General features: G+C 38.4%; 1 protein-coding gene across 1 annotated transcript; it reads left to right on the top strand.

Annotated features, from left to right (window-relative positions):
* Positions 1 to 549: 549 nt before the first annotated feature.
* Positions 550 to 12530, top strand: rps15a (ribosomal protein S15a). Its single transcript, XM_061988255.1, has 5 exons — positions 550 to 621; positions 2387 to 2524; positions 2587 to 2666; positions 2866 to 2951; positions 12405 to 12530. The coding sequence occupies exons 2-5, from the start codon at positions 2392 to 2394 to the stop codon at positions 12496 to 12498; spliced, it is 393 nt and encodes a 130-aa protein (XP_061844239.1). The 5' UTR covers positions 550 to 621; positions 2387 to 2391; the 3' UTR covers positions 12499 to 12530.
* Positions 12531 to 13682: the final 1152 nt, after the last annotated feature.

Raw genomic sequence — 13682 nt, 5'->3', positions numbered from 1 at the left:
AAAATGAGAATCGATTCTGAATCGCACAACGTGAGAATCGCAATTCGAATTGATTTTTTCCCACACCCCTAATATATATATATATATATATATATATATATATATATATATATATATATATATATATATGTATATATATAAATATATATATAGGTTTTGAAAATGAAAAATATCAAAATGTCCTCCGCATGCTTAAATTGTTTAGTGTGCAGCCCCCAGTAGAAAAAGTTTGGACACGCCTCGTATGGAAGTAATCATAACACATTTTAAAGATAAAGGGGAAAATGTAGTAATATGTTTCATAAGTATTTTTGTGAACGATTGACTCGCTTGCAAAAAATAATGTAGTTACTCACCCTCACCGCTTGTGGGTGCTCGCTTACATTAGACACGTTTGGGGACTCTTTGAATACTGAATTAAAACGTTTCGAAATGGGTGTTGAATACCTACAAATACGCTACATATTAATTTCAAGTAAAGGAACATTTGATACAATAATAACATAACATGCATCTATTTCATGATTAAATCATTCCATTTTCACATGAAAGACGGTTTACGTTTCCCATAATGCATTGCAACTGTATACCACTTCCTCTTTCCGCCATATTGCAGAACCGGTAAGATGTCTTTCAATGTTGTCACCAACCATCTACTCTATATCTTTGGCATCTTCTCGTTAATTGTTCCGCCGTGGTAATATTTCCAAAGCGTATTTATGTGGTAACGCGTTTTACCGAATATGTTTTTTGTCAACCGCTGCGGAGCAACATTTGAGAGTCATTTCTGCCTGCCACCCACCGCGCTCGGCCTAAGCAGTCCTGTACGCGCCTTAGAAACCACCAACTTTCCCGTACGTTAGACCACGTTTGTGGTGACCGGAGGCGGCGTTTTGTTAGCCATGAACCGAAATGTCTTCGTAAGGTCGCTATCGTATATTTGTCAGCGCGGCAACTCTAAAATACCTACTTTGTAAGCTAGCTGTCGTTAGCCATCTCCTTGAGTCCGCCGGTGTGTGAAGACCCTTTCTCCGCTGTGGCTTCTTGCTAGTTGCCATATCTCTTTTGTGTGCATTATGTACCAATACATTTCATTAAACTAACTTAAAAGCTGCACAAACCTTAGTTTGTAGCACGGTGAAAGGAAGTCTAGTGGATGTGGAATAAATGTAGTAGTATTGGGACATATTACTTTGCTCCACATGGACCTTTTATGTAAGAAAGATACTGTAGGTAAATATCCCAAAATGAATGCAAAACGTCAGAAAGGCTACAGGAAATTAAAACAGATTTTTTTCCATACAGTCTTGTCTATTAGGCCATGTCCACACGGATAGTTTTAAAAACACATTTGGGGTTAAAACTATCTCCACCCACACAAGTGTAGTTTCAAAACTGTCTACACACAAATGCATACACCTGCTTTCATGCACATTTTGTCCAATCAGAAGCCTGAAAAAAGCAACAATACACCTATTATGTTTATTCTGATATACTAGAAGTACAATAACATGTACATTATCTTAAAAACCAGTCTGCATGTGCACAGAGCACCGGGAACATTATTAAAGAGCGAATGCCAACACTGATAAAATTTTAACATGTTCAGCAACATGGTGATGTATTACACGTGCAGTGAAGTGTACATTATTTTTTAAAATAAGCACACACTAACAAGCCAAGGAAACCATTTTGGATGTTTAAGTGCCTATATAAAGCACACGGAAGTGTGTCTTGTCGCTGCAAAAACTCATTTAATCATGTGTAATGAAGTGTATATTGTCTTCAACATCAGTACACACTACAGGGAGGATGCTACATCAGGGTTATTTTTTTTAGTTGCTTTTTACGCGTGAGCTCCATCTACAAAAATGGAAGCTAGACGCGTAAGTTGACTTCATAATTTGTCGTTAAACAAGGACTAAAAACATAAGATAACGTTGCACCTTTCTTATGATACATAGCAAAAAGTCTTGCTTGTCAAAGTTGTTCCATCAGGTGGAGGTTCCACAGTGATAATATCCAAAACAGCTGACTCATTTGCTCCGGTGGGAGTGCTGCAATGCCCATTTTGATGTCTTTTTTTATTCATGTTGAGTGAAAAGAGCATCATGTTTACGTTCAAACATTCAGCAAGTCCTCTTATAGCGTGTTTAAAGCCAGCAAGGCAGTGTTGTTGAGCTTGGAAATGATAGCGCACAACTGTGATGTCATCACAAGTCTGCGTTTTTAAAGACAATAGTATGCGTCTGCGTGTGGACTAGAGGCCTAAACGCAGAGATAAGTATGTGTTTATTAAGTATCTGTGTTTGTGTGGACATGGCCTTAGAATTATAAACTTTTGTTATATTAACAATGTGTTCATTCTCCTCTTGTGTGATTGTAGGCATCATGGTGCGCATGAACGTTCTCGCAGATGCTCTGAAGTGCATCAACAATGCTGAGAAGCGTGGGAAACGCCAGGTCCTCATCAGGCCCTGCTCCAAGGTCATTGTGCGCTTCCTCACCGTCATGATGAAGCACGGTAGGGTCTTCACATTATTATAAAGTTAATTAATGCGGTATTAATGTTGATATTGTCCACAGGTTACATTGGTGAGTTTGAGATCATTGATGACCACAGAGCCGGAAAAATAGTCGTCAATCTCACAGGAAGGCTGAACAAGGTAAAGTACTGACATGTCACTGAACGTTTTTAGTACAAGCCTGTAAAACTTTGAACTGTTAAGCCTAGATGGTCTTGTACATATTCCTGTTATATTCTTTTTAAAAAATCAAATCAAAGCGCCAGGTCGAAATGATTCCTGCAACTGCTAATAGTTAAAACAGTTTATATATTAAGTATTTTTTGTGTGTATCTTACAGTGCGGCGTGATCAGTCCACGTTTTGATCTCCAACTCAATGATCTGGAGAAGTGGCAGAATAACCTGTTGCCCTCAAGACAGTTTGGGTGAGAATCCGATACCTGACAATGCATTTTGCTCCTTATAAACAATCTGTTAACTTCACAAAGATCCTTAATCTTTGTGAAATTTGCTTGAGGTACCTGCTAACCTAGACAGTTTTATTGGCTGTACGTCCTTTTCATTCCATCTGAACTTGGTGTTTTCGGTTTACATATATTGAAACTGCATTTTAACTTGGCAGAATTCACTTTTAAAAAAAAATGTTTGTTTGCGTTTTTTTTAGCTTGCAACGGCATGGTTTGTTTTCAGGAAGAAGTGTGAAGGCAAGGCAGAAAAAGCTTTATCCGCTAACTCGCCCTGCTATTTCCTTATTTCTCGTTTTCTGGGGACACGTGTGTTGATTTTCACCCTTTCGACTAAAGATAGCAAACGTCCGATTATCCCATGTCTTAGAAGATTCAGGCATGTGAAATGTCCGAAAACGTAGAAATCCGCATTTTTTTAACAGAACATTTTTGCATTGAAAACAACTATTGCGTTTAAGTGAAATATCCATAAAAATACAATTTACAACATTGTTGAAGGCTCTCCTCACCTGCGGGTACCCAGTGTTCCTCTTGCCTAAATGCCGCACTGAGTTGCAGGACGGTGAGACGATCTCAGGAGTACTGCAACAAGCTCGCTAGTTAGCGAACCATTTAGCTAGCTTACTTGTTTTGCCTCCGCTGTCTACTTTGCTGCTAATCATATTTGGATGATTACAACCACCAGTTGTAGTTCTATCGTATTCATTAGTAGCCAGTGAGAAGGTGTATTTTTGACGTGGCTCGGTTGGTAGAGCGTCCGTGCCATTAACCTGAGGGTTCCTGGTTTGATCCCCTGTTGTGTCCTTGATCAAGGCACATCAACCTTGCTCCTGATGGAATGTGGTTAGGGCCTTGCATAACAGCTGCCGCCATCAGTGTGTGAATGTGGAAATAGTGTCAAAGTGCTTTGAGTACCTTGAAGGTACAAGTATGACCCATTTACCTCCCAAGGAATTGTGACGTGGTGCAGAAAGTGGCCAATCATGAAGCAAGCTGACTTGGCGAGCACAAAGAAAGCTAGTGTAAACATTCTTGTCAACAATACAATTGACAGTCATAACAGTAGGCCTACTACCCCAATAACAGCAGCCATTACCTTAAACAAAACTTGCCTCATGGTCGTTCAGATTACAAAACCTGTGTTCTCCATGATTTTTTTCCTGTCTTTTTTTGGTACTTAAAAGTCCGAAAACCACCATTATTCCCTCTCGTATGTCCTCTCCCATGTTGCCTGTTTTTGCCATGTGGTAGCTTCTCCAGTTTTAGATCAGATTTGTTGATGCGAGATCTTTTATACTGGTTTGGCATGTTGTTGGTGAGGAAAGGAAATACAATGTTTTAGTTGTGGAAGTTTAGCATATTGGTGAGATTAATTTTAACAAGCAGGGCAGCACGGTGTCAGAGGGGTTAGTGCGTCTGCCTCACAATACAAAGGTCCTGAGTAGTCGTGACTTAAATCCCGGCCTCAGGATCTTTCTGTGTGGAGTTTGCATGTCCTCCCCGTGACTGCGTGGGTTCCCTCCGGGTGCTCCGGCTTCCTCCCACCTCCAAAGACATGCACCTAGGGATAGGTTGATTGGCAACACTAAATTGGCCCTAGTGTGTGAATGTTGTCTGTCTATCTGTGTTGGCCCTGCGATGAGGTGGCGACTTGTCCAGGGTGTACCCTGCCTTCCACCCGATTGTAGCTGAGATAGGCTCCAGCGACCCCGAAGGGAATAAGCGGTAGAAAATGGATGGATGGAATTCTAACATTGTCTTTTGTGCTGCATTCATTTAGGAAGAGTACATAAACACCATTTTACAGAGAGATTCATGTTTTTAAGTTCTGTGTCATTTAGGCTGATTGAAATAGCATCAGCGTCTTCCCCTCTTTATGAAATTGTTGTACAGATCTGCTCTCTTGTGCGGGGAAATTAACTGTCAGTTTTTTTGTTGTCACAATTGTCCCGGCAGTTTCACTGCTTAAGTGGCGATATCAGAGCGACACAGTGTGAAATACATCAGTGTAAGAGGGGTGTGTGGGGTGACATACTGCCACGTGACAAGTACACATGCTTAATCTACATTTGTCCTCTGGACCTAAAGGGGGTGCCAAGGGCGTGACACTTGCCCCGCATTTCCACGGGATTCAAAATGGCTGCGGCACCATGGAAGAGTGCCGCCATTTGCGGTGTAGCAATCCCCATCATTGTTCTGGTGCAGCTCTATCGTGCAGGGAAATAGTGCAGACGTTAACGAGATCTTGTGAATTTGCGCGATAAGTGAAGTTGTAATAAAGTGAACCACAAACCGTTAATTCTGTTCTTCCAGAGGAGCAAAAGCAAATCAACTTGGTCCTGTCATTAATAGCAGGTGCTGATCATTGTTCTGGTGCAGCTCTATCGTGCAGGGAAATAGTGCAGACGTTAACGAGATCTTGTGAATTTGCGCGATAAGTGAAGTTGTAATAAAGTGAACCACAAACCGTTAATTCTGTTCTTCCAGAGGAGCAGAAGCAAATCAACTTCGTCCTGTCATTAATAGCAGGTGCTGAACATCAACACAGACAGTTTACCCGGTCTCCGTATCAGCTGATATTTGACACAGGCCACCATATAGCTTCCCGGGATATGCCTGGTTGTTCTTTAATTTTGGACCTCCAGAATCAGCATGTCCTATTTCATTTGTGTCGAGGTGAAATTGTCTGAAAACCTTTGACAAGTTGACTTCATGTCTGTCACCGCCCATTAAGACGTTTGAAAGTGTAAAATACGATCCGCCTTTATTTTGAAAGTAAACTGGATAAGTTATTTTGCGTTTGTGCATGACTTCCTGTACAAAACAAGCAGATTGTAGCTAAATTAAATATGTTGCGGCATCCAGCTCAGCATATATTTAGCGCTGGAATGCGGAACGTCAACGACATGTTGATGACGTTCTGCAGAGGGTGGAAACGGACACATTGACTTGAGTAAAAACAAAGTGTCCGTCGCTGTGCATGTTGTTACGTGGCCGTTTCAAATCCAGTGGAAATCCGGGGTTAGTGTCCTCGCTTTGACTGGGAATTGTTCCAAAAAAAGGTCTAAATGAATCTACCTAATTTAAAATGCTGTAAAAATATGGCTAGTAGTCAAGTGCAATGCTCTCTGCAGAGTTGGCAAATATGTAGTTTCTTTTAAGAACGAAACTTGTGGATTTGTAGCATTGTTCATCTATTTGTTTTCACAATTTACTGTATTTGATTGCTGATCTATTTGAACACCAGCCCAAGGCTCATATGAACATTTAGACACACTAATGGAGTCTCATCGGATGTTGTTCCCTTCGCAGTATAAAAAGTATCTTCTATTATGTGAAGACAGTGCAGTTAAATTTGTGGTTCAGTAGATTAATTTGCACATTTTTGTTAAAAAAAAATGCTGCCTGAAAACTAAGGGAATTTTTATTTTAGCCATCTGATTTATAATTCGGCAGTTGAGTTTTTTGTTATACATATAGATAATGCTATTATGTGTAGAGTTCTGAGGGTATCTCAAAATACGATGTACATGGCTCAAAATATCTAACGATAAAGTGATACTGAGATTTTTGATACAATAACCCACATTATGTTCCCGTGTTTAAGGGTGAACTAAAAATATGGCATGGTTTGCATTTCAAAATATGATATGGTACAAACGGCAATAGTGGACAAACTACTTAAGTGCAACATAACTATAAATACGATTGATGTTATTTACGCAATGACAATTAAAAAAAATTCAGAAAATAAAAACATCTCTCTTTGTGCTGCCCGTTTTCGCATTTTTGTGGGACATCTCACTGATGTGCACTTTGCTTTTTCACTAGGAGCACAGGTGCCTTTTAATTAAAAAAAAATAGGAACAAAACATTTTTCTTAGTCTTAAGTCTTTAAATAACACATTTTTAATAACGCTATGTACACCCAAACTTTAATATTAACCAAGTGTTTGTGATGTTATACGCGCTAACGTAGAGAAACTATTGCAGCGGCGTGATCACCAGACCGTGGCTATGTTGACATTATTGGCTGGTGAGCTGCTTTTTCGCCTCGGTTCTTGTGAAAGTTTATTCTAGATCAGGGGTCACCAACGCGGTGCCCGCGGGCACCAGGTAGCCCGTAAGGACCAGATGAGTAGCCCGCTGGCCTGTTCTAAAAATAGCTCAAAGAGCAGCACTTACTAGTGAGCTGCCTCTATTTTATTTATTTACTAGCAAGCTGGTCTCGCTTTGCTCAACATTTTTAATTCTAAGAGAGACAAAACTCAAATAGAATTTGAAAATCCAAGAAAATATTTTAAAGACTTGGTCTTCACTAACTGACAAAGAAATAGATAACAGATTTGGTGTCCAGTTCAAAGTGTGACATGATTTATTAAACATTTTGAGAGTTGACTTTTGTATTTTACATGAGTTATTATTTGTACAAACATGGTGCAAAGTAATTCATGATTTGTTAAAAAATGTTAGTGGCTAGCTAGTTAAAATGGGATATTGTGATTTCACAAGACTGTCTTAGAAGTGATCATTTGAAAATGTTCAATTAGAAAAATGTGCACTTAGAGAAAATATAAAAATAAAGTGTTGCATATTGATATTTATCTGTTTCTATATATATTTATTGTGATTAAGATGATCAGTGTTCCCACAAAGATAAATATAATTATTTTTTAATAATAACATAGAGTTAAAGGTAAATTGAGCAAATTGGCTATTTCTGGCAATTTATTTAAGTGTGTATCAAACTGGTAGCCCTTTGCATTAATCAGTACCCAAGAAGTAGCTCTTGGTTTCAAAAAGGTTGGTGACCCCTGTTCTAGATCATAAATCATGCCTCACCTGGATAATAGGATGAGGATGTAATCCGACTAGTTGGAACACCTTGACAGCCAATTTAGACCCGGAAATGGTGAGAGACACCGACGCCTGGTTCCATCCCCTCTTACCTTGTGAAGATTGAGTCATTTTTCATCTAAATGGCAGGAGACATTGTACAATAAGTGATGTTGTTTTATGTTTGTTGGCTCTAATGAAGTCTGCAGTGAGTAGTGATCAGTGAGGTTGTCGAAGAAAAAAGCGGATGTCGTGCTGCGTTTTAGAAATTAATGCACCTTGTATGCTTAAAATTATCAAAATACCTAAATAGTATGTTGTTATAAATGAGCACTGTACTACATTACATATATACTTGAAACATGTATACAAAACCTTAATGAAGGTGTTCGGATGTTTTTTCAAGGGCTTTATATGCAGAATAGAGCGACTCCTATTAGCTCCATTGTATACAGACTTTTGATGGCATTTATTTACTAGTTAGAATGCATAAAAAAAGATGTGTTCTTGTCTTATATAGGGATTGTGAATGACAGGCATTTAAAAAAATACAGTATATATAGTTCACTTGTTGTTTTGTTCTGTGACTTCGATCCAGCCCAAATTGCTGCCACCTGCGACTTCTGGACAACGTAAAGATAGGGACTGTACTCCCCATGAACAGTGAAAGAAGTTTATAGATAAATAGAAAATGACATGCTGGGAGAGCACATTGCTAATTGTATCATTAACATTTAAAATATTGTGATAAAACAGCATATCAATACGGTTTCACACTCCTAAATGCAATAAGCATAATGTCACCACTGGCTGATAAGACTGCCACGTTCCAGGAATTAGAATTCTAATTCTTAGAACTTTTGAGATGGATTAAACACAAATGTAAAAGTCTCTTTATAGTCTGCCATTGGTTTTAAAAAGCCAACATGGATTTACAAGAATGCCAGTGTCTGAATGTTAACCTTAATTCCCTTTTAGAGGAAAAATACTTATGTAAAAAATAAACTTCATTGTCCATAACTATGGATTTGCTTTCAATGCTGTTGGTTTCTAAGGCAATGTTTAATACATTTCAAAGCTGCAATGATTTCTTAATTATTGTGATTTAAAAAAAGCTTTGTTTTATATTCTGTTGCTTTGACTAATTGTTTCAGTTAACAAATAGAAATGAATAAAATCCGGACCGCATTGAGTGCCCAGAACTTTATTAAATACGCGGACAATTTTCGCCTGGTCATTGCGGTAGTGTGTATTGTGATCTGTGTGGCAGTGACCACAAGAATTTAGAAAAATTGTTGAAAGTGCAATTTTATTGTTAGTGATTATGGCAAGCCAAAACGTCAAACTGCTCTCTAAAATGAGCATTGAGGTTACAAAGTTTTTATCCGATTAATAGAACAAACTAATCAAAAAGTTAAGTTTCAGTCATTCATTTAGTTTGATAAAACATGTTACTTTTTAGCTGAGGTTTTGCACATTAAAAATGAAGGCATACTTGCAGGGCAGAGGAATATTGGACCTCAAAACGTAAAGGGGAATTGCACTTTTTTTTTAATTTTGCCTATCGTTCACAATCATTATGAAAGACATGACAATGGATGTTCTTTTATTTTTTTAATGTATTCTAAATATTAAATAAATGCAATCAACCGCTTACAATGGAGCCTATGGGAGCCGCTAAATTCTACAGTAACGCCCTTAAAACATCCAAACACCACCATTAGGGTTTTATATACCGTATTTTCCGCACCATAAGCCGCCCTGGGTTATAAGCCGCGCCTTCAATGAACGGCATATTTCAAAACTTTGTCCACCTATAAGCCGCCCCGTGTTATAAGCCGCATCTAACTGCGCTAAAGGAATGTCAAAAAAACAGTCAGATAGGTCAGTCAAACTTTAATAATATATTAAAAACCAGCGTGATGTGGGCGCGCATGGAGTCGTATATCAACATGGACGGAGCTGCGTGAAAAAAGCCACCCGGCCTCTTCGCGTAAACTTACCTTAACCACTCGCTCATCTTTTCTTCATCCATCCATCCCTTCGAGTTAGCTTTTATGATGACGCCGGCTGGAAAGGTCTCTTTTGGCAAGGTCTTCCTTTTGAATATCACCATGGGTGGAAGTTTCTGGCCATTAGCATGGCAAGCTAGAACCACAGTGAAGGATGACTTCTCATTCCCTGTGGTGCGAATATTCACCGTACGTGCTCCCGTTGTATCCACAGTGCGGTTCACAGGAATATCAAAAGTCAGTGGAACCTCGTCCATGTTGATAATGTTCTCTGGCCGGATCTTTTTTTCAGCTATCTTGTTTTTACAATATGCACGGAAAGTAGCCAGCTTTTCTTGAAAGTCTTTAGGCAGTTGCTGTGAAATAGTAGTCTGTGTGCGGATGGAGAGATTGCGTCTTTTCATGAACCGGAAACCTGTCGCTTAGTAGGAGCCATTTTGTGGTCTTTACAGATGTAAACACACAAAGGAAATGAAACGTAATATCCGCGCTCTTCTTCTACGCGGGCGGGTGGTTGCTTACAGTAGAAGAAGAAGCGCTTCCTGTTCTATGGGGGCGGGTGCTTACCTTGGCGGTTGCTTGCGTAGAAGAAGAAGCACTTCCTCTTCTACGGGGAAAAAAGATGGCGGCTGTTTACCGTAGTTGCGAGACCGAAACTTTATGAAAATGAATCTTAATATTAATCCATATATAAAGCGCACCGGGTTATAAGCCGCACTGTCAGCTTTTGAGTAAATTTGTGTTTTTTAGGTGCGGCTAATAGTGCGGAAAATACGGTATATGATGCAAGTATGTATGTAATGTAATAACGGGCACATTTATAATAATGTATTTTGATCATTTTAAGCATACGTAGCGCATTGATTTTAAAAAATGCATCATGTTTGCTTCTTTTTTTTGCCCTTCATCACTGATTACTGCTCATTGCTGACTTTATGAGAGAAACAAACATGACTTACTGTATAAGGTCTGCCGTCAAAGTGAAGACTGCTGGGATGTTCATATATTCCCATTTTGATGAAAAATGACTCGTAATCCTTGGGGAGAAACGGGGTGGGAGGACCAAGTGTCCTTTCCTTTCGTTCTTGCCAGTTCTGGATCCTAAACGGCGGTCAAAGTGTACTAACTTCTCGTATTATATTCTCAGCCATCTACTTTCCAGTTGAGGGGTATGATTTATGATCTAGAATAAATTTACAGGGAGCAGGGAAGCATAGAAACAGACCACTTGATGTAAACAGGGACACACAAAAGTGATCACGTCACCGCTATAGTCTGTCTGCATTCACGCTTATAACAATATTACTAATAATTGGTTTTTATTCAAGTCACGAATATTATCAAATTTCAATTAAATCACAATCATTAAAATTCAACGATTTGGTTCATTTGGAAACAGCTAAAATTATGTATAAAGCAAACAATAACCTGCTACCCAAGAATGTACAATTCTTCTCAACAAGAGGACAAATATAACCTTAGAGGAAAATCTAATTTAAAACATTTGTACGCTCGTACAACACTTAAAACCTTTAGCATATCAGTATGTGGAATTAAATAATGGAATGGATTAAGCAAATAAATCAAACAAAGCACCAATATGATTCAGTTTAAGACTGTTCAAACTACAAGTGTTCACAAAGTACACAGAACAAGAATTATGATGAACATCTTGAACCCTTTTTTTTCTTCTTTTTTTTTTAATGAGACAAAGATTATTTACGTATTTAATATTTGTTTGCTTACTATGGTATATTTATTATTTATTTGTTCACTGTTCTGTTACAGAAAACAAGGACATTGGATAAAATTGCTGTGGTATGAAAAGGGATAGGATTAAATAAGCTCTGCTTCTTCCTACTCCTTTTCGTAATGAAACTGTAAATGTGTGGTGCATTTCATTGTATGGTATGCATGTTCCAAAAAAACTGGAACTGAAAGAAATGTAAACTGAGTATTGTTGGTGCTTTTTGAATGGTTATCGGATTTTATGGGCGGAAAAGAGGAGCGGCAAACTTTTACTTGTGTTTAATAATTAGAATACATAAAAATAATCTCTTGTCATGTCTTGATTGTATACGATATGCAAAATAAAATACAAAAAGTGCAGTTCCCCTTTGAAGTGTATATCGTTTTTAATGTACTAGTCTAAAACATGTTATTTATCCTATTAAAGTGTTTGGATTTAGAATTCATTCGTACACTATTCCACCTGTTTTTTTTTTTTTTTTACTGAATGTACTATAGTAGTCATTTTTAAAACATTCTTAGTTATTCAAGGTTTTGTATTAAGAGTACTTTTCCCCTATTTTACTAAACATGAGGTCTGAATTTAATTAATTCTGACCTTAGTCCTGTTTCAGTTTTAGTCCTTTACACACTAAATAAATACAAGTGCTCTGCAGAACCTTGAATTTAAAAAATGTTGGCAGCAGGTGTATGAACAGAAAACGCTTGGTACAGAAGTACTGTAAATGAGGCTTCTCAAATGCTTTTAACTAATTCATCCTGAGTCTGAACGGTTGTACTGAAGCATTCTAATTACTGCTTTGTCTCTCTACAGATATATTGTACTGACAACCTCAGCTGGCATCATGGACCACGAAGAAGCCAGACGGAAACACACAGGAGGCAAAATCCTTGGATTCTTTTTCTAAAAACTGAAAATAAAATAAACCAGGGAAAAGCGCTTGATCTGCTTGACTTATTTATTAATCTTTCCAATCGAACATGTTCAACACTGATGGGTTCTCATTGAAACTAAGATAATTACAGTAAGACACGTGTTTTTGCAAACTGATGGGAAAATCTACCTGTCATCTGCTCCCTGTGGTTAACCAGTTGTAAATGTTCAGATGCAACTGAACATGTTTAACACTCTTGTGGCTTCCTGAACTCTTACCCATGTAGTTTTATGTGAACTCCTTTTAGCTTCATCCTGAGTACATCTACCGGTAGTCATGTCTCTGAGCACCCTGTAGTGTTCCGCTGACCTTAGAAGAGCAGCGCTAACAGGCTGCTAATGGAACATGTTTGTCCAGGAGCTCCTAGTGGGCACACAGCAGCTGCCTCTCTCATGACTTCACAGCACTTCTAATGCTGCTGCTTCCTGCGCAACGTGTTCATTGGAACTATTTCTGCACGCTAAGATATTTTCCTAAATTGGGATAGGTTGATCAGCAACACTAAATTGGCCCTGGCGTGTGAATGTTGTCTTGTCTGTCTGTGTTGGCCCTGCGATGAGGTGGCGACTTGTCCAGGGTGTACTCCGCCTTCCGCCAATGCAGCTGAGATAAGCTCCAGCACCATCCGCGACCCCAAAAGGGACAAGCGGTAGAAAATGGATGGATTGATGTGGCTAAGCCTTAATCTGTAATACCTAATGATCGAGGCCGTCATTACATATCTTTTTAGTAGGCAAACGTTAAAAGTACAAATGTAAAAGTGAGAAACATAGTGTACCAGCTGGCAGACGAACATGCTTCTCCAATCAATGTTCCTTCTGAATAAACACGTTGATTATAAAGGGCAACACTGTTTATCTAACATTTGAGTAGGTTTCACTTTTGTCCTTAACCTTTTTATTGGATTATCATATTCATCCTTAGATTTCTAAATTATTTTATTTAAACCCCTGAAGAGGACAAGTGGTATAAAAAGGATGGATGTATCCAGTATGTGTACTCTATCTACAAACCCTATCAACTTCAATATTTATTTTACTTTTTAAACTAGAAGGCATAGCATAAAATAAGATTTGTTTCTTCCTCCTCCTTTTCGGACATCTCGGTAGTTAAATACACTATATTGCCAAAAGTATTTGGCCACCCAACCAAATGAT

This window comes from Nerophis lumbriciformis, linkage group LG27 (assembly GCF_033978685.3).
Source record: "Nerophis lumbriciformis linkage group LG27, RoL_Nlum_v2.1, whole genome shotgun sequence".
NCBI lineage: Eukaryota > Metazoa > Chordata > Actinopteri > Syngnathiformes > Syngnathidae > Nerophis > Nerophis lumbriciformis.
This window is presented reverse-complemented; position numbering and strand designations above follow the sequence as displayed.

Bases quoted from the DNA above. Each gene is read 5' to 3' on its own strand.
- rps15a (XM_061988255.1), top strand. From the start codon at position 2,392: ATGGTGCGCATGAACGTTCTCGCAGATGCTCTGAAGTGCATCAACAAT. The intron at 2,525-2,586 runs GTAGGGTCTTCA...TATTGTCCACAG, and splicing joins CACCGTCATGATGAAGCACG to GTTACATTGGTGAGTTTGAG. The intron at 2,952-12,404 runs GTGAGAATCCGA...GTCTCTCTACAG, and splicing joins TTGCCCTCAAGACAGTTTGG to ATATATTGTACTGACAACCT.